The sequence below is a fragment of the Lates calcarifer genome, linkage group LG5 (assembly GCF_001640805.2).
Source record: "Lates calcarifer isolate ASB-BC8 linkage group LG5, TLL_Latcal_v3, whole genome shotgun sequence".
NCBI lineage: Eukaryota > Metazoa > Chordata > Actinopteri > Centropomidae > Lates > Lates calcarifer.
Window position 1 is genome coordinate 21055002 of NC_066837.1, and position 20998 is coordinate 21075999.

A 20998-nucleotide genomic window follows, 5' to 3' on the forward strand; every position below is an offset into this window, starting at 1 on the left:
TGACAGACAGTGGAGGCTGCCGAAAATCAGTGAGGTATTGAACATTTCCAGGCCTCTTGTGCCTCCTAGTGGTTTGTTTTGTGTTGCATTACAGTGATATGGTCGTGTAGTAGTGATGTCACCCTGGAGAGGTTTTTATTTTCCGGTGGTGAGTTTGTGAGAGGTCAGTGGTTTTTACAGACACCCAAATCTGCACACTAATTATCACCTCTTTCTCTTTAAAAAGATGGAGAGGAAGAGAATGAAGCCGTCTGATCTCGATGATAATGAGACATCACATCACATGTAAATATGGTTTTATACCCATCATCACCTTCAACATGTACCATTAATAGTCATACACAGTAAAATACACAGAGGGACTGTGTTCTTTATCTTTTTTTTGTGATGAAAGTCAAGGATCAGAAATTTGAGTTGAACAACAGAAACCGGTGACTGACTGTTTTTGTCCTCTAAGTGGCAGCATTTTACTGAACATGACACTGATGAACCAGCCTGCATGGAGCATGTGAGACTGAATGTCAACTGTGTGGCTTTATCATAATTTTAATGAGAGAGAATTTCCGTGAACAACTGAGAACAATGCTGGGTTTAATTGAAATGTTACTGGTTCTGTATTTCAGCATTCACTTCTTGTTGCTGTGTGAACCTGCCAATAAATACTGTATTTTACCGCCCTCTCTGTATTTTACTACTTCTCCTTTCATTTTTTACACACCCTCCAAAAACAGTACCTCCATTTCAACACATCCTTTTTTGACATGTGGCATGTTTTTTTTTTTCTTCCTTTTCAGACATTATTTGCAACACAGATGGACAAAGCTAATGTTTGTAAGTGTTGAAATGTCAGTGACGGTTGCAGCAGGAGTTGTAATCTAACCCAGATTATCTGTATTGAAAGCAAAATGAGAAACGTCCTCTTTATCCCAGCAGTTCTCGCTGCATTGTAACATGGTGGTTTTGTACAACTTGGGTGGTTGAACCTCAACCATTTATCACAAGCTGCGACCACTTGAGAGATGTATTACATGTGGCGGATGCTCATGTGGTGTGTTAAAAGAGGAAAAAAAGTGCATTTCTCCTTTGATCACACAGACATCATGTGATCTTTGACAGATTTACAGCACGTGTAGACTGCTGGAGTTCGTCTAATGCACATCATATGCAATTTTTCTGCAAATTACCTCCTGTGGGTTTAATAAAGCTCAGCTAATGAAGTTCATCTTATTTTGACAAATGTGACATTTTCATGACATTTTGAGGACTCTCGACTCTCCCAGATTTCTCCTCTTAGATATTTCATTTAACAACAGTTAAAGTTAAATAAAACATACAGCGTGTCTTTTTCGAGATAAAACAATCGAAGAGAATTCCAAATATCACCAATCATTTTTATCTTTCCCAAGGTGGAAAAGTCAGTGTCTGCTTACTATCTTCCTCCTGAACTTTCAACCATATCTCTAATAGTTTTCATCAACAGATGTGGTTAGTTTCATTACAAACTGTTGTCAATGATAGTTGCTTTTCAGTGCTGTGAGCTGGGCAAACTCCTTCAAATGGACTAAGAGTTATAGTTTTTCAGTCTTTTCTTTTCTCCCCTTTTTTAATCTTAATTGTTATCATTAATTATCAAAGGCTCAGGATTTGGATCAAAATGACACATGTAATCACTGACCCATCTTGGGGTTATTTTTGACTGAAATATTCTTGTAGAATGGAGTGAATTCATTTGAACTTGCTGGTTTGAGATGCTGCTATTTGTAACTCTGGTCCGGAGAATCATGTGGATAAGAGCTAAAAACGATGAATAGTGTAAAAGCCTGACCTTGAAATTATTTTTGGATATATCAGCATGAGTCATTGCTTTACAGCATATTCAGCACTGAAATGTTGCATGGTACAAACAGTCCAGTTTAGTCATTCAGGTTTGAAAATCTTGGTGTTTTTATTGTATGTAAGTATTGCATCTTCAACTTACATGGATAGAATCATCATCATCATCATCATCAGAGTGCATGTTTTACAAAGGATGGCCACAGGTTCAGAACAACAGGACGTCTCCCTATGTGGGACTGCTCGTTTGTTTGGGCTAACTCCACCTCATGGACCCGTTTGCTCAAAGTCAACCTCCTGAGAGACCGACACCAGAATGGAGAGTGGTTTACAAAAAGACACTGCGACTAACCACTTTGCCGGGCTGGTACACTTCTGGCCAAGCTGCAAAACTGGAACTCAACACTCCTGTAAACCCCAACCATGAACCACAGTCAGGACTGCATTTCTACACCTAACCTTAAACACAGAGGTAAAAATATAGCTTTGTGATCACCAGCTTATGAAGATATGCTATTGTTTTGAATTTGCAGCATAGCCAGAAACTCCTTATAAGACCTCCCAAGTAACCTAGGGCTGATCCTAGACCAGTCTGCACTGAACTGAACAGGTCTTTTGACTTCAAATGCAAAATTATAGCTGCAGTTTATGTGACAGAACCTTCACCCCCAGTTATTATCTCACACCGAATAGACTTGTCTTTCATGACAGACTCTCCAGAAGTCTGCTATGTACTGAGTTAGCAGGTAACTGAGATCAGTGCAGACTTGTCACGGACCAGGTGCCTTTCTAAAGCTCAGCCTTGGTAAGAACAAGGAGCACGCACACACGCACACACCGCACACACACATATACACACACTGTACACTCACATGAGGAGAGGACAGACTTGGCTTCAGTCAAATCAGTTCTTATAGTTTGTTTTATCCTGTTTTTTTGGAATACAATATCAGAATAGTTTTGCCCCAGGAGACAACACAATGAGTGCCAGAGAGTTTTCCACACACATTTGTGATAAATAACAGACCCAACACTGTCAGATTTGTCCCAATGTAGTAAAAAACATTTTATACTCCAAGCAGGTTAAAACACAAGTGTCTGATCCAGGTCTGCACGAGGAGTGAAAATCATTTGTCAAACATGGGACCTTTTTTTTTCCTGTCAGCAGTGCAGGTTCATAAAACCAACATATGAAGAAAAAAACAGAAACAAAGAGAATGATGAAGGTTAATAACTTAAACGGGGGCAGAATAAATGTAAACTGTCCCTCAGAGAGAGAGAGAGAGATAAAGAGAGAGGACACTGAGGTGTTCTGAGGTGGTTTTGGCATTTTTTTTTTTTTTTTTCAATAATCAAGCACCAAAAGTGGTGACTTTCTGATTCAGTGCCAAGTCCAACAACCTCAACAGAGCTCCACAGAGAGCTTACATATCAAACTCTACACCTTAATGATGTCCTTCAGAGAAACTAAAGGATTTGTTCTTCTTTGTTTATTTTTTTCTTTAAATCCTCAGTCGGAGGCCTTGTAATTGTAAGACACATTTTGTCAACTAAAACACAAGTCTAATAGAGACTACAATCCTCCTAATAGAGGAAAGTGGAGTTTTAGACCCCTTTTATTGTGTAGTAGCTGGCTCAATATTTGCCAGTCAAGTCTTGGCTATCCATAAGCCTTGTGCAGAGGAAGCCCCCCCCCCAGCTCAGACCCCAAAAACAACCGGACAGGCTTCTATCTGCTGACTGGGCATGGAGTTTCAGCCCATCCAGTTGTTTTAGATCTGAATTCATCATCACAGGCAAAGGGAAAGAGGTGTATGGGAAGAAACGAGAGGTGGTGGTTGGGGGGGGGGTGGGGGGGGTCAGCTCCGGACAAGGCTGGTGACTCTAAACAGGCGAGGCTCAGCACTAGGAGCAGCTTAAGGGGCCGATTACATTTCAAGTGTCCATTGAATCAAACATCAGAAAAAACGAAAAACAAAATGGCTACATTTTCTTATTATTCCCCCCACCCCCCACCCCCCACCAAAAGAAATAAAATATAATAACAATAACCCATAAAATATACAATTCTTAAAATAAGGAATGAGGAATAAGCATCAAGAGGAGGAGTAAAATTAGACAGAACCAAAATAAGTTAACTTCTTTTTTCCCCATTGCTTGTGTTCTTTGAGGGATTGAGAAATAAATATTCAAAAGGGTGGTGGTTTTTTTTCTTTCTTTTACACACAAAGATTCATGGGAGCTGAAAATGACAGTGGAAAAGAAAAAAAAAAAAAAAAACAGAACTGTGGCTGAAGTGCAGTCCTTACTACCAGTGGAGTTGGGATGGCGAATAGTGACATCATACAACCCGTTTTCTTCTCCCCACGCACTTCAGACGTTTCCTCCACAGATCACCTGACCATCAGTGGAATGCCATTTGCAGCTTCTTTATCCCCCATTTATGAACATTGGAAACAAAAGAGAGAGAGAAAATTCTAATAAATAAAAAGAGTGCCACACAAACTCAGCATTCTCCAACAGAAGTTCTACTGCATCGCTTTTTTTTTTTTTTTTTTTATCAGGAAGCTGTCACTTTTTCTTTTCTTCTCAGGGCAGAAACAGAATGAGTAACTTTCCAATGTTTCCATCAGCAAAACTGAACAATGTAAAATAGTGTCCATGCCACATCCACTGCCGCTCTGAAGAGGACAAAAAATCTTTCCAAAAAATTGAATTTAAAATGCACAATAAACACAGGTCAAACAGCAACAGAGGCAATATTTCTATCCACGAGCTCTACCTTTTTTTTTTTAAAACTCAGTTTTAAAGTTTAATTTATTAACCTATTTGTATGTACAAAAAAAAAAAACAAAAACAAACAAGAAATTTGCTTTTTTGGACGGTCACACCTGTCTTTAGGGAGAAGGAAAAAAAAAAGAAGAACAAAAGGAGTTCAAATTGATGAGACAAAAACAACTACAAGAGTTATTGCTTGTTACTGCTGGAAAGAGGATGGACATCTATTCCAAAGTTTGTTGTCATTGTTGTTTGGACTTTTTCCTTGTTGCTGTTGTTTTTTTGTGTTTTTTTTCTTCTTCGTTTGTGCCGTTTCTATGGACAGCTCTAAAGTAGGCAAGTGCATGATGGCTTGTTGTAGCTGCTTGTCGAGGGGGAAGAAACCAAAACAAAACACACACACACAAAGTTACAATTTCCACTCTTTGAAAATGCACTGAGCACCCACATTCGACAGGAATGTTTTTTTTCCTCAATTTTTTTTTTTTTGTGTGGTTGTTTTCCTCCGTGCTTGGTTGGAAACAATCACGGCAGACACACTTTGTTTGCTTTAAAAGCTTAGTGGTGGTGGATCTGATCTGCTTCCCCGTTGGTTTGTTTCACAATAGCACCAATTCGAGTGTCCGAGCTTCTGCGGTGTCGAGCAGAGGTAATGAAAAACAATAAGACAAGGATTGAACTCAGGACTGGAGGGACGTTTATCAGGAACCAAGCTGTGTTGATATGGCAAAGTTCACCCACAGTGTTCATTAATGTCCAGATTAGATGTGCTCCTGTTTATCCAGGCCCAACACCAGAACATTGAGATGGGATACACAGGGTCAGCTCAGCTCAACACACGCACACGCACGCACACGCACGCACACACGCACGCACACACACACACGCACGCACCCACAGGAGAGAGAACCGAACAAAAACTCTGAATCATTTCAATGTTATATGAATTTAAGTGCATTTTGCATCAAAGTAGGGGTTGTGTATCTTTAAAAAATTCAGACGTGACGGTTCCAGGAAATAAAAGAAGTTAAATCAATCATTCACTGAAATTGTGGGTTTAAAAATTAAGATCATGTATAATTTTTCGTATCAACCAAGTCACTGATCTCCCTTTAAAAGAAGATCAAAACCAATTGGCAGTCTCACGTCACTGTGTTTGGGTCCCTGGTGTCGGTGTTGGTCGGGGTGGCTCAAAGTTCAGAGGTGAGCTCTCGCTGGAGCTCCTCCAACAGTGGGTTCAGCAGCGCTGGGAGGGGAGAGGTGGGGCAACTAAAAGGCTAGGAGCACGGAGAAGCGACGGAGACGCCTTTAGCTGGGAGCGTGGCCGTCGCCTGAGGTGACTGGGTGTACGTATGTAGGCATGGCTGGATGGATAAACAGATGGGAGGGCAGGTGGGTGGGTGGGTTTTGGCGGGGAGGTGGTGGCGGTAGTGGCGGTGCGGGGCTCTAGGAGGAGAAGGCAAGTTTGACACTGCAGGAGGAGTAGCCCTCATCGCTGGCCATGCTCTGCAGGCTGCTGTGGTCGTCCAGGTCGCTGGTGCTGGCCGTGCTCACACTGTCCAGCTCTCCATGGGAGAACTCCGTGCTTTCCACGTCCACCTCAATCTCCTCTGCAGATGAGAATGGAGAGGTGGAAACAGAGAAGAAAGAGCAGAGAAAAAACAATTTAACTGCGACTGCTAAGAAACAATGACATTAAAATACAATAGTGTCAAGATATTGGGGATGCAATATTTAGAGCCCCATTATGTCGATGAATCCCACTAACAGACTAAAACCAACAATGCTTTAGTCCGCCTCTTGGTATTTTCCAATTCCCTACCTGTCTGCAGAAGATGTAAATCTTTAGAACGTGCTGCAGATATATACTGGCATACTGATATACTAGTGAGGTTTTTTAAAAATAAGATATATCAGGTACTGGTGAGGTCAATTAACAGCTGGTTTTGATAATAAAAGCAGAGTAGTAATGTAGTTATCCTTTAGGCAATACAGTATTAAACGTGTAGGGCATATTTGTATTTGTAATACAATGTATTTAACTCTATCCTGAAATCTGTGCTGATTATTTTCAGCAACACCTCACTTCACATACAGTTCCACAGGGACTCTGACCGGTACAAGTGTCGTAAAATTTGCACGAGAGCAACTGGAGGGTTTTGATGGCCTTGTAGTCGCTAAATTAAAATCCTGTTTAAATACTGCGGCCTTACTCACCTTGGTCAGAGTCAGAGCGGTCGGAGCAGAGGGTGGAGCCCACACTGTCCATGCGTATCCTCTCCCCCTCTCCAGGGCTGTTCTGGGTGGCAGCACCGCTGCCTCCCCTCAGCAGCTCCAGCTGGCGCTGGAGGTGCCTCTGCTCTCGCTCCAGAGACTCCAGCTGGTACTGGCTCTTCCTGTCCACCTCTTCAAGTTTCTGACAGGGGGAGAGAGAACAGGGGAGACAGAGGGAAGGTTAACTATGTGTACCAAGTTGAAACTAGAAGCTGAAGATAAATGTAAGCATGTACGCTGGGAGGAAAGCCAGACAAAAATGATGTTGAGACAAAAGAATGGTGGATGGGGGGAGAGACAGACAGAGACAAAGATAATAGATAGAGCAGATACAAGTGAAAGAAGGAGAGCTGGAATAACACCTTAGCAAGAATGCTGAGATACTGCAGAGATAGATGTTGCTAGAGTGTAAAGAAATTCCTTTCATATCAAAAGGCTGTTAGAACACAAACACTCTCCAGCACCTGTTTTAACATTCAGTCCCTACACTTGCTGGGTCCCCTTGGATCCTTCTCCTGCCAGCCCTGAAACTCCTAAATGATTTTCCTCACCTGCCTTGTTTACACCGTGTCAGACTTCTTTACTCGCTGCCTCTGTTTACTTCTTGTGCCATTACAATATAAGCGAGGGCTGTGGCAGGGACTGATACAGCTGTGTTGTGCTCTAACCTTGTAGCCTTATGTCACGGTCGCCGACAGTGACGAGCGTGACTCCCGGCGACGGACCAAAACAATGGGCCGTCAATAAGTGATGGAGAGACTCAAGTCGACAGCAGCAGAAGTGCTGATTTGTGGCAGTGGTAGTAATGAAGGGGGGGTGGGGGGCGATCACAACAACAATATCGGCTTTGTGCTTCCCCTCTCTGTTACGTGAAAGCACGCTATGCAGGACTTTTCACATGCAGACTGCTCAATCTCAGGCGGTCACATGTCTGTTTTTAAACTGGATGGGAAGGCGTGAAGCAGGATGTCTTAACGTGTTATACGCTTCTCAAGACTGATTATCAGGCAGGGAAATTATCACCAGTGACCAGCTGAATTCTGGTTAAAATTTGGCTCAAGCTTGTTTGCATAATGTGTTATATTTACACATCTACAACACATTTTGTCAAAACATTTGGATGGATTTATTTATGGATGGACTTGCATTTAAACACATTCAGCACATGGTGAATGTGATGTTGTGATGAAAATAGCTAGTCAATCAAAGCTGCAATAAAAATGTCTGCCAGCACAAATAAATTACATATTAACAGTGATCCCAGTGGTAGGCAGTTGGATTTGGCAGCAAAGGTCAGAACAAATAAAATCTAAGCATGGAATTTATTTTTATGCATGGCACTGCATGGTTTTGCATTTGTATCAGTATGTTATTACCTTTACTTGACGTTTAAGCAATGTGTTTTTTTTCTTTGCTCAGTTTTGATGCAAAATACTTCATGTCATATGAGTGTGTGCTTTTATTCTTGGGGGTCACATGTATCTGTCATTCCACCACTGGTCTTGCCATTTTGTTTATTAAATCCTTCATTTTCTTCCTTCACCCTGTGAACATTTGTGTTAAAAAAGGTAACTGGGAGTACCCTGCAGCTCTGGTTTTCCTTTACCTTTATGTGTGCTTTGGCTTTGTTGAGCAGGCCCAGGGTGGTGTGGCGGTTGCAGTCAGGTCCCAGGGGTATGAGGGCCTTCAACCGCTCCAGACACAGCCGCAGGTGAGCTCGTCTGCAAAGGAGAGACAGAAGCAGAAAGAGGAACATAATGATTAGATAAAGCACAGTGGACAATAGGGAAGGGACAATAAAATGTGAAATGGATTACATTCTGGTCTTTCAGACAGACCCAGGTTAGCCAGTCACTTTTCCTGATTAGACTCGTCCGAGTTGTGAGGTGACTTAAACCAGTGCAGTTTCAAACCAGTTTCTCCAATTTCTAAGTCCATTGCAACTTTAGATCAGAAAGACCAGAAGGTTCTTAAAGGAACAGCTCACCCTAAAACACTGTTTAAACCAGCGACTGGTGAAAAAACTCACTTTTCTCTTCCCTTTACATTATTACGTGGTACTGTGGTACCATCTAAACACAGATGTCAAGCTATTTATGACTTTACACTCACCTCGAGCAAAAGCGACAAATTTCCAGCTGTTCTCTATGGGCTTTGATTATTTTTAACATGGTAAGAACATCGAATTGTGGAATTTTTCCTTTAAATAATCTGCACTTCACCAAGTGCAAGCAGGATTCTGTCACCTTGGGATGTAGACTCATTAAGAAACACTCGCATTTCTTTCTGAGAATCCACCAGCTACATACCCGGCTCATGTATTGTAAATCCCCCAGCTTATAGTTCAACAGCACAGCAGGTTACATATGATTCACGTCTCATGTAAGCCTCCAGACGATACATTATCCTCTGCTGGTATTTCTCGCACCCAGCTTTAGTTACCCTTCTCGCCTTCATTACAAACAACAAGTTTCAGCTGAGAGAGTAGGGGCAGGGAGGAAAGAGGTATAACGGCATTTCCTGGACCGCGCTCAGCTGGTATGCTCCATCATCATGACAGTCCTTTAGTCTGTGACTGGACACAGGCCCCCCGTATTATCTATCCTGCTAATGGCCCCGAGTCGAGAGGTAGAGAGAGATAATTGTGGCTATAACACAATCAGCGCTCCATTAGCGAGACCTGCCCTTTCAACTAGCCTGAAGGGAACGGCGGAGAGACATTAAGAGGCAGTGGACTCAGTGGAGTGACCCAAGCTCAGGAACTATCTCTGTGGGAGCCCAGAGGAGACAAGCCCGGGGAACAAGATCGGGAATTCACTGCACAGACTTCACTGGGCTAGGCTGCTCTCTGCTGCTTTAAGACTGGTAGAGACATGTGAGCGCTGGCTAGAGTATATCTGTCTGTCTGTGTGTGTGTGTGTGTGTGTGAAGGGGAGGTTAAGCTATGCATGGATGGTGCTGATAAGAACACGAGGCTGGAGCAAGCCATTAGGCCAGTACAGTAGGCGTGAGTGTGTGCTTTAACTACATGAACAAGACGAGTGCTGCACGTCTGGGGAGTGAACGAGGAGGTGCCCTGATTCAGTCTGTAATGCAAAAAGTTTGGCAGACACAGACACACAGACACACACACACAGACACACACACACACACACACACACACACACACATTTTCAGTCTAGGAGTTTGCATGATGACTATCAGTCTGGCTCAGGTCATCTGTCAGTGTAATCAGTTCTATTCATGGCGGAGAGCAGACCCCACCTTTCCCCCCTTATCTATGAAAGGTCTATCTGTGTTTGTCTCATCTTTACCCTAACACCATCATGTTTGCCCTGCAAGTCTACACACACAGACAGAGACAGAGACACACACACACACACATACACACAAGCAGATATCAGCTGGCAATTAATCATACTATACTCTTTCACAGCTGCCTGGGGGGGATACATGCAGCTCCACCTGGGAGACAGAGAGGACAACATGGCTGAATATTTGTCTCAGTGATTACAATTCTGCCCATTTTGTTTGACACTGTAATTAAGATTATCGCCTGGCTATGTATGACCAAGGCATTAAGTCTATTTTAAAGTAATTTACCATGTTTGCTATACAGTAATTTTCGAATGAACTGGGCCATGTGCAAGGAATGTTTCAGCATTGCTCATATGCCAATAAATTATTTACTGTGCAGCTGCAGCTGAAGGGCTGACACAAATATAATTTCACATTACATGGAAGAACAAACACATACTTGCTCATGAATGTCCCATTTTTAGTTTTAAAACTTGTGCACACTATAAGGACATCCTGTTTGCACTTACTTTTTTCCTCAGTCACAAACACACAAACGTTTTTTCCATACATGGGCACGGACTGCCAGTCAAACAAGGCTGTGAGGGCAGAGCAGGACATTCTGGTCATGTATGGGCCTGCGTGTCTGTCTGTCTGGCCTGACAGGCGTTGAGTTAACAAACTACTTCCCTCCTTCCCTCTGACCCACTGACAAGACAAACACATGAACGGAAGCAGGGGTACGCTGACCGCACAGAGTGCTCCACAGAGTATCACCACATTTCTAGCCAAAATATCCCATTATGGTTCTTAGCGCTAAGACTTCTATTGGTGAGTGCGGTGTGAGGCGTCACTTCGTCGGGCTGCTGAACCACCACTTTTTGCAGAGTCAGTGTGAAACCACAAACACCCTTCCACACCCATGTGATGATGATGATGATGATGATGATGATGATGATGATGAGGGGGAGGAAGAGGAGAAGTAATCTGCCATGCTGTCACCTCTTGTGGCACTGAGTCCTGTTTCTGTCCTTTTCACCCACCTTATATACCGTGTGATCTCCTCTTATAGCACCGCAAGCTATTGGCTGGCAGCATTCAAACACCCTCACTCTGCCTCTTATTGATAGACAGACATGTGAGATGCCTGCATGGCATTTTGTCCTAATCTCTGGGTGCATGATGTGCTCTTCTGTGGAACACTCTGATAACTACAGAGGGCACAGAAACCCCAAAACACATCAGAGGGAGTGACGAACAGTGTGCACTACTGTGTAATTCTTTGTACTGGACTATCTGTAGATGGAAAGTCAAACTGGAGCTTTCATTCTCAGCAGGCAAGTATTTCAAATAAATCATTCTGGGAGTAAAATCTGCTGATTATTTTCCTGGAGCCGCAAGCAACTTAAGATAAAGGCGGAGATGAGTTTATCATGTTACTCTGCACCAGCAGCACTGCTATCGCACCTCTCAAGAGGTTACAGGTCACGACCTAAAAGCTACTAGTGATGCCCCCAAGACAGGTACCTAATCCCTGAAAAGGCTTGTTTATCATGTAGACCAATAGCCATTTGCAGCTTACAATATGAGTGGTGGCTTGTGACCATAAATACCTGCCTGCTGTAGCCACAATCTCTCTTTGCCTCCGCCCTCTTGTAGCCACGTAATACAGTGACTGGCGACAGCGCCTACTCTTTCCCCGAGTGCTAGTTACATAAACAGCTATGGATTTACTGTGCAGCCCCATAACTTCGTGTCCTCAGCTGCTAAGGCTGGGAACTGGTTAAATAAACTTGGTTAAAGGATGTGACATCACAGGATCACCAAGCAGAGTCAGCAGGTTGCCATTAGCTGATGTGGCATCGCTTTAATCAAGGCTTAAACTACTCTCCCGGCAGAGGCTTGTTTAAGAGTCAAAGGTTCTGCAGAACGTATGTCAACTGTGGGCTATAAAAATACAAAACTTTCAATGTATTTAAAATGTCAAGCTGAGATATAAAGTTTAAGTGTCAACTATTGTCAGAAATTGGTTAATTTGCAGATTACTTTCTTGATAGAGCCACTGATTAACCAAATTTCAGTGAGAACATGCTACAGCACCAGGTTTTGTCTGACCAACAGTCCAAAAACTAAAACTATTCCATTTGCTATTGTTTAAAGTCAAGAAACCCATCAAATTTGAGAAGCTGTAGTAAAAATAACAAGCCCTATGACAACAGATATAATGTGGAAAACTGTTGAAAGAGAAAAAAGATCAGCGACAAGTGACAAAGGGTGAGATGAAGTTGAGATTTCTCTAATGCAGATCAACAGTAGTGAAGGCTGTCAGTCTCCATTTTATATTTACAGTGATTAATGAATGGCACGACGAGCTGTAGGTTGCCTGAATGGGGAACTCTCCATCTGCAGCGGATTACATAACACGTGGCCAGTTGCTACCAGGACCTGTGCTCCAAACTGTCACGCACAGCAGGGATATCAAATCCCTTGCTGACAACAAGACAACACAGGCAAAACAAAAAACAGCCTCGTTTTTTTTTTTCCTCGTATTCAGCAGGAGGGCGATTGCCAGGAATATAAGAGAACATAATAGCATGTTTCGTTTTGTTTGTTTTGCTGCCTTTCGGGTATACCTTAGCAAACAAGCTGTTTTTGAAACCCCATGCTCTGTTTGGCTGTGAGGCAGAGAGCTTCTGCGGACTTGAGCCTTAATATAGATTGATTTATAATGTAACTGGCTATTCAAAAGGAAACCACATCTAAAGCTGCTGATGATCCCCCACAAGTTCATTTGAGTTACCTGGAACTCAGAGAGCAAACATATATAGCTTGGAAACACATTTATAATAAAGCTTTACAGGCAGGAGTGTTTTACTTTCTATTTGTGAAGATGGTCAGCGTATTCACATACATCTCTATACAATAATAGTTCAATAAATGGCAGCTTAGTTAAGAAATGACCTTGACACATCATAAAACTATTTTGTCATTTTTAAGGGGGAAACAATTGCTCTTGTGCTTCAGGAGTGCCGAATGCTGCACTACTGCTAAATATACAGTAATTGTTCCACCATGAAAAATCGTGCAATCATTTAGCTGTAGTGCTAAATCTTAATCTGTTTGTATATTGCATGTCATATCTTTGGTTCTGCTAAAGATTAGCAGAACACTTTCCTCCCTCTGTTCTTCATCATGATTACTGCCCCTCATAGGCCTCTGTGGGTGATTAAAGCATATATAAGAGATTCTTTCTGGTGCCCTCTTAGCATCTATCAATAGGAAAATAATCAACATGTAGTCTGTTTATGGTGTTAATTTTGCCCATATTACATCACTAAGACTTCTGTGTTGTATCCCAAAGGCACAGCTTGCAGGCTCACCACTGACACAGCCAGCCCTCCCTTTCCTCCTGAGACAATGGGGCACTTCCACTCTACCAGTGTGTGTGTGTCTCTGTATGCATGTGTGTCTCTTTCATGCTCGTGTGTGTGTTTGTGGGTGTGTGTGTTCCTGTGGCTTGTGTTCCTGATGGGCCCCAGATGGGTACGCAGGCAGGCAGCTCTGCCTTTTGGCTTTGACATGTGAGCGAGCAGCCAGTCGGCCCCGGGTCACTGCACCACACCTTTCCTCCTCATCCACCCTCCTCTCTCATCTTGACTCCCCGTGAACTGTGCGCACACATTGCCTGTTTCTCCCAGTTCCAACAACTTGCAGTTATTTTTCCTTGCTTCAGTTCAACTGAATTCAAATACAAAGCTTTACCTTGTTTGTAAGGTTAAGTAACATGGAGGAGTGATTAACCAGTTAAAGTCATGATTGGTAATAGATGAGTATTTGTATTAAAAGAAATGTGCTGTAATTTCTGCACTGCTCTCCTGCCTGTAGCTGCCTCACTTGTTGTTGAAATGCGTCAACCTGCCTCCAAAGTGATTGAAGCGGTGTCCTTTTTAAAGAAGCACTTTGAAGCATCCCTGCTGGTATGGGAGAGCTGCCCACCACAGCTCTTACAGAACCTACACACATCATATGTACGTCTCTCGTCAGTACAGCGGACAGCTCTGCAATCTCCTTCTTCGCCCTTGTAACAACCATGCACACACACACACACACACACACAACACACACACGTGGAGTGCATTTGCCTTTGGATACACTGAAGGACAAACACACTGCAATATATACATGCATGTATATAATGTCGCTGCTGTAAAAAACGAGTGTCCCCTTTAAAATTTTTGTCAGTGTGACTTCAACAAAAAAGCAACAAGCTGTAATTCCAACATCATCAAGATGACACGAGCAATCATCGCTGTCGTGTCTGGAAAATATTCCAATGACTCTGGAGGGATGATGAGAGACAGAAGTGTGAGTGTACTGTGAACAGAAAGCTGAAAGTAAAGCCCAGATGTGTTCAGACACGAACACAGGCAGCTTTTGTATTTTCATTTGAACACATCCTCAGTTGTATTAAAATGCCAACACATGACTGTCTGGTCTTTTAAGGTGATTAACTGTGTACTGGGCCTTTTCAAGCACAGGAACTTTACTACAAGCACAAGATTTTTTTTTGTGAAATTCAGGAACTTCACCTGCATTTCGACTACAGGAACCTTGTTTCAGTTTTTCAGTTGGGCCACAGTTGTTGTCCCTTGCTCGCAGGAAACAAAACTTTTTTAAGGCCAAGGATCTTTCCAGGTAACTCTGTTGCTGTGGTCAAACACAAGCCTCCAGAGTGACTCATTCAGTCTGTAAGCAAGCACTAGTTCTGTCAACTGTCAAAAACAAGCCATGTTTTTAACCCATTATCAGCAATTTGCTAAATTTACATGGTTGCACAGAAATACACTTAAGGACCATAAGTCCATAAGTTAGTCGCTGAGATGATTTGGTTTTTTGAATCTCTACATTATCTGATACTAACAACATCCATGCAACAGAGTTTGTTTAATAGGGCACACACCACCTAAAACTCTTTCATTGAGCAGTGATGTTATTCTGATGTATTCTTTTGACTAAATAATGTGAAAAAATGCACATGGCTATACCTATATACTAGGTACAGGTACAGGTCCTGTTAATTTACTTATTTTTTTACAATACTTGACAGTTGTGTATACAATTCTGTTTGTGTTTGTACAAATCTGAGGCCTGGCATTTCCTGTGGGCAGTGAGTATTGACAGGAGGGTGAAAAAAAAGGAAAATGAATATTCATGTGAATGTTATTTGTGTGTGAATAAAATAAATGGCAATGAAAGAACACCTGGGCCTGAAGAGTGACACAGACAGAATGCTATTTTTTTCTCTCTTTTCAGAAAACAAAAGCAGCTGAAAACAGCACTGACAAAGCAAACCGGGTTTCTGCTTATTTTTCATTCAAAGTCCTCTGGAACCAACACCATTAGTCCAAGCTTGCGCGATGGAGGGAAAAAAAATGGCTGCCCTAGATTCCAAACTTGTGAATACATAAATAATGGATAACTTCTCAGGCCATCCAAGATGTCTGACATAATTACTGGACGTGCTCTTAAAGGGTAGGGTCAGATTTCCAGCCCAGATACCAGTCAATACACTTCTCTTTGGCAAATCCCCCACTCTCTCAAACCCATTTAACACACACACACACACACACACACCCTCTCAATCTGACCTACTTCTAATATGTGCGGAGGGAGAGGAAATCTGACCCTTCACCCAGTTATTACACTAATTACACATCACCAATGACCGTCTCAGTGGTAAATCTCCTAAACTGACATGCAAAAGGAAATTAAGACATCATTACACAGGGCCTCTTGGGGGAAAAAAAACATAAGAACTTGCCTTTTGAGCAAGTTCTATTGTTCCTCTTCTGCCTTACTCTTTCTCTGGTGTCGAGGCTCATTTAAGGCAGCCGCAAATTATGATTCACAGTGATGTCAAAGATTATCGGAGTGATTAGAGTATTTTGTAATGCAAAGCCTCATTTAGAGCAGACTAAGCCACGTCCATTGAGCGCTGCATCAACTCAACAGCAAAATTAACTCACTATGTGGAGGAAGGCAATTAAATCAAACGCAGAAAATGTGGGCACAGATGTTTTTTCTTTCTTTCTGTGCTTTGAGCATTATTTTCCAAAACATTCCAAACCCATTATTTCACGGTTAAAAATAGCAAGCATGAGATGCTGGCTGCTTAAATGGTCTGGACCAGTCGCAAAGCTAAATCACATGCGAGGCTCCCTTCTCCCAGGTCATACATACAGAAACAACATGTGAACATGTAGTCCACTGATCCATGCTCTGCAGATGGCGACATATAATATACATGGAGAGGCCGGGCTCATCCCACATGGCAGCCCATAAATTTGCTTCCCATGATGCTTTGCTGTGACTGTAGAAACCACTGTTGTAGCCCAGAATGCATTTCAAAAACTCAGCTAAATCCAATTCACTGACAGTGGAATATAATAAAATGAGGTGGCTCCATTTGACTCGACATTTTCAAGTGAACGATGAGTGTAAATAAGCCTGAAAAAAAAAAAAAACTACAGTGCTGCCCATGCATTACATTACAACTACAGGAAACACAACGGCCCTCTGTGTTTGCTCACCACCTTTGTTTATTGGTTCGCTGGCTTAACACAAAGAGCAGAGTTGTTTTTTCAGCTAAAGACGCCCCTTCTAGGATTCTCTTCCTTTTACACTCCTATGTCTTTCTCTCATTCTCTGCTTAATGCGGGGGTGGTCATTCTCTCCCTCCCTCCCTCCCTCTCTCACATGACTGCTGTCAGGCTGTAGCCAAGGTCACATGTTTACCCATACAGACAGTGGCACCTGACTGAAAAGGCTTTTTTTTTAATAGGGGAAACCACCACTCACTAGGTTGACTGCTGGGACAGTCACCAAAGAGCCTGCAGCCTGGCTGCAAAATTGGAGCCTGCCTTATGTGCCTTAGTCGACTACAGCTTTATTATCTGAGCTATAAATGGCAGGTTGAGGAAAATGACAAATGCAGATGGAGACAAGCTTACATGTGGAATAGGCCTGGATTTGGATGGTGAAATCATTATTCAAGGCTTCCCGTCCTGTGGAAGACTATGTTGGTGATTAATGATTTGACAGATGGTTCCAGAATCAGCCCATGGATTCCACATGATGTGTAACTTGTGTTATAAAGTCAGTAATACCCAATGAACAATACACAGGACCGTGCCACTAACTCTTAAAACCTATGCGTGTTTAATGCACTAAATAACATCCGCATTGCTGAGGCAATGACAAACTAACACAAGAGCTTTACATTGAGGCTAGTATGTTGAAAGTTCTATTTCGTCCGCTGATGACGAGTCAGACGGTCCATCACGTTTTGAGCACCCGCACGCACAAGATTAGAGCAATCTTTGCCCTACAGCAACTGTAGGCACTCTTTTTTTCTGACAGACTGATGCTTCCCTCTTCTCCTTTATGAAACACAGACAGATGGGATAGATGCAGAGAGAGTCAGAGCAACATAGAGAGGGCGAGAGATATGGAGAGTGGGGGAGGAAGGGGAGTGTTCTGTCTGTGTAATCTGCCCAGAAACTAGCCACGGGCACAAACCGGAGTCAGTCTGTCAGGAGTTACGCTGGGTTTAGCGACAGAAACGGCTAAAATTATTTTCTGATCATTTCAAGTTCCTGCTCAAATGTGACACATTTATCCAAATACTATAAACTACTAGAAAGACATGTACGCTTAGTGTTGCGCACATTCATCCAAAATGTCATGTATTTTACACATGGTTGGCACCAGTGGAAATTTAACCCCTAACCCTGAAAGTTAAAGAGCCATGCTCTACATATGGAGCTACAAAGGACATAGGACTAAGTGAACTAAGCCAGTAATAGTCTGCTCTGTATCTGCTTTGACAGTGACAGCAGGTAAGTGCTCACTAAGGCTGCTTCAGCTCTAAGTAGAAAAGCTATGTTAATCTCAAGTTCTTTATTCACCTGAAAATGAACCTGAAAAAATACAACTTTGCTTTTACTGATAGAAACATACTTAAACACCAGCAGCACCATTTATAAGACTCTTGAGAAAAAGAAAATACTCTCACTTGCCTTCTGTATAATGCCCCCAACCAGTTCAATCATCCACTGTGGGTTTTACTACATTGTCCAAACTGACAGTCAATTGTTAAATTTGACAAACAGGGCTGAGGAATGAGGGGAATGCTCATCTCTCTCCCACACACAGCAACTGCTTTCTCGTCAAAGGAATTAGACAGTTATTAACAAGCCTTGGGATTCCATGGGAACTATGCTAAACGATGACCTGTATTCTAGTTCGATGGCAGGGAACAAAAAAGAAATGCAAAGGGGGTTAAAAAGCACTGGTGCATATGGGTGGGTGAGTGGGAATGGGACTTTGATATTTCTGAGCATTCAGGCAGTTCTGACCTCAATCCTAAAAAAGAGATTCAGTGTGTGGAAGGAAGAGAGAGCATCCTCCTGATTGGCTGGAAAGCTCGGCGTAAAAAACGCATATGGATTCAGGGCTGAAACCACGCTGCAAACAGGGGACAGTAAAATGCAAATGGGAGCTGAAAAATCTGTGTGGACTCATAGAAACCCACCACACCGTCCCAAGGCTGCAAGTGGTAAACACAGTTGATTACTAGACAGACAAACGCTGTTGTCACACTAAACCCGCTGAAGCCACTCCAAGCCACAACCAGCCTCCATCACGACGCATAGCAACAGTGCCAAGGTATGGAGGACAGATCGGGATAAAGTGGAAACAGAGCAGACAGAGATGATGCAAACGATGGGTGAGTCTGAGAGGAAAAGGATGAAAGAACAGTGCAGCAATTTGCCCTCTTCAAGCAGCAACAGACATAAACACGTGCTCACATACACACACACACACACACGTGCAGAGTTCACTGGAGTAGAGGGAGGGAGTGGGGAAGGGGGTTGCGCTCACTGTATGTTACGGCCAAGAGACTCTGGGGCTGAAGCCCATCACTAACACATGGATTAGTTCACACGTGCACACTGCCTTTTAATCTGCTCCACTGACAAAGGTTGGAAGAGAGAGAGAGAGAAAAAAAAGAAAGAAAGCAAGAGACAAAAGAGATGGAGTTATCGAAAGGGACGACCGCAGAGACAGAGCCAGTGGGGGAGGGAGGAGGGATGGAGTTAGTGGGACAGAGGGGAAGACAGATGGAGGAGGGGAACATGAGTTTAAGTGCACTGTGCAAGAATTAAGTCACCTAAAAGTCAAACAAGTGATGAGATCAATACACTTGTCTTTGGCAAATGACCTAAATTCCTTTAATACACACTCACATATAGATCCATCCATCTGCCATCCTGGCTTTATTTTTGACAGTGGATGGGTGAGGTGCAACAACTGACTCAAACAAGGGATACCCCTGTGTCACTCAGATGCCCCACAACCCTCATTCTCCCCATGGATGAGGGCAGAAGCTTTGGATTAAAACTCCCAATATGGCATGGCTTCTAAAATGGGCCTGTGTAAAGCCAGGGAGATTCAGCCAGATGTTGACTCTGGGGGCAGGGTAGGGTGGGGCGTGTGTATGTATGTGTGTTGCCTTGTCAGACCACATCCTCTTTACAGCTGTGGATTTGTTTCAATACATCCAATAGAGGGTGGGGGTATGCATGTAATCCAAATATTCTACATCAGCCTTTGATGCATAAATACACATTCATGTGTTGAAAAACACAGACACGCACATTCTCTCACTCACCCAGGTTAAACTTATTCATGTATCTTGTTACACTTGTCACTTAACCCATTTGGCACATAGGTTGTTCCACGGGTGAGAGACTTCAGTTCTTAACAGGGAAATTGCAAATAATGAAATTCAGTGTATGCTTTGATGATGAGTAAGGATGTGAGGCAGCAGTTGCAGGAGCAAGGGGCGGGGATTTCTCCTACTGCCTCTTCATCTCACTGCTGTCATTGGTGAAAAGCTAACCTCTATGATTGGTCAGAAGGCAGTGGTGTTTCCCCCTTTTTCCCCAGCTGTACAGCTAAAAATAGATGCCATAGTCAGATTTAGCCTAATTGAGTCTGTCTTGTGTCTTCAACAAGCATCCTATTTTCTTCCCCTTTCTATCTTCATCTCTCCCTCTCTCCTTAAGGTGGAGATTAAGTTAGCTTGGCTGCTAACGTGACAAGGTGCTACAGGAAGGAGGAAGGAAAACAGGAGCCATTTCTTCCTGGAACAATATGTAACCGCAGCCTCATCCATTTAGCCCAAAGTGGGCTTATCAACGAGCTCGAACACAATGTTGTTAATGGCACAGGTTGAACAACACATTGTGTGGGAGGAACTGAACACTTACACAATATTGCAGTACAGCCTGAACATACAGTCCCTGTTTCAAGTTGATTAATTTGAACACCTACAAATTGATTTCACTGAAAATGTTCCTATTTCAGTCAGTCAGAATTAAAACAAGCTGTGAGTCAGACAGCCCTGGCTTAAACCTGCTGACTAAGCCTGTGTGCCCGTCCAGCCTTATTCCGTTTGGTTATACTGTCCTTCAACAGAATGCTGTGCGGATGCACTTTTGCAGGATAAGGGCACAACAAGAAGGCTGCCAAGATAAGACGAGTCAAGGGTCAGAAGAGCGAGACGAGATGTGAGTGATGGGTGAGCCTTCAAGTGCCGGCATCCAATCCCCTGTGTGGGGCCTTCTTTACACCTGTCTACAGAACATCTATGTGGGAATGGATTCTGAGGATGTGAAGCAAAACAATAGTGACCTCTGATTTTACACTGTCTTTAACCATCTGACAGCAAGACAGTGGGAATCCCAGGATA

The 20998-nt window shown here is 42.9% G+C and overlaps 1 protein-coding gene across 2 annotated transcripts in view; it reads right to left on the reverse strand.

Annotated features, from left to right (window-relative positions):
- Positions 1 to 1920: 1920 nt before the first annotated feature.
- The window catches only part of mxi1 (max interactor 1, dimerization protein), a 31261-nt gene continuing 12183 nt past the window's right edge, over positions 1921 to 20998 (reverse strand). For both annotated transcript variants that reach the window (XM_018679729.2, XM_018679730.2), the window contains exons 4-6: positions 8492 to 8606; positions 6829 to 7027; positions 1921 to 6221 (exon numbers count right to left, since the gene is read on the reverse strand). In XM_018679729.2, coding sequence (XP_018535245.1) covers positions 6058 to 6221; positions 6829 to 7027; positions 8492 to 8606 — 478 coding nt within the window. In that variant the 3' untranslated portion in view covers positions 1921 to 6057. The remainder of the gene's footprint in view (positions 6222 to 6828; positions 7028 to 8491; positions 8607 to 20998) is intronic.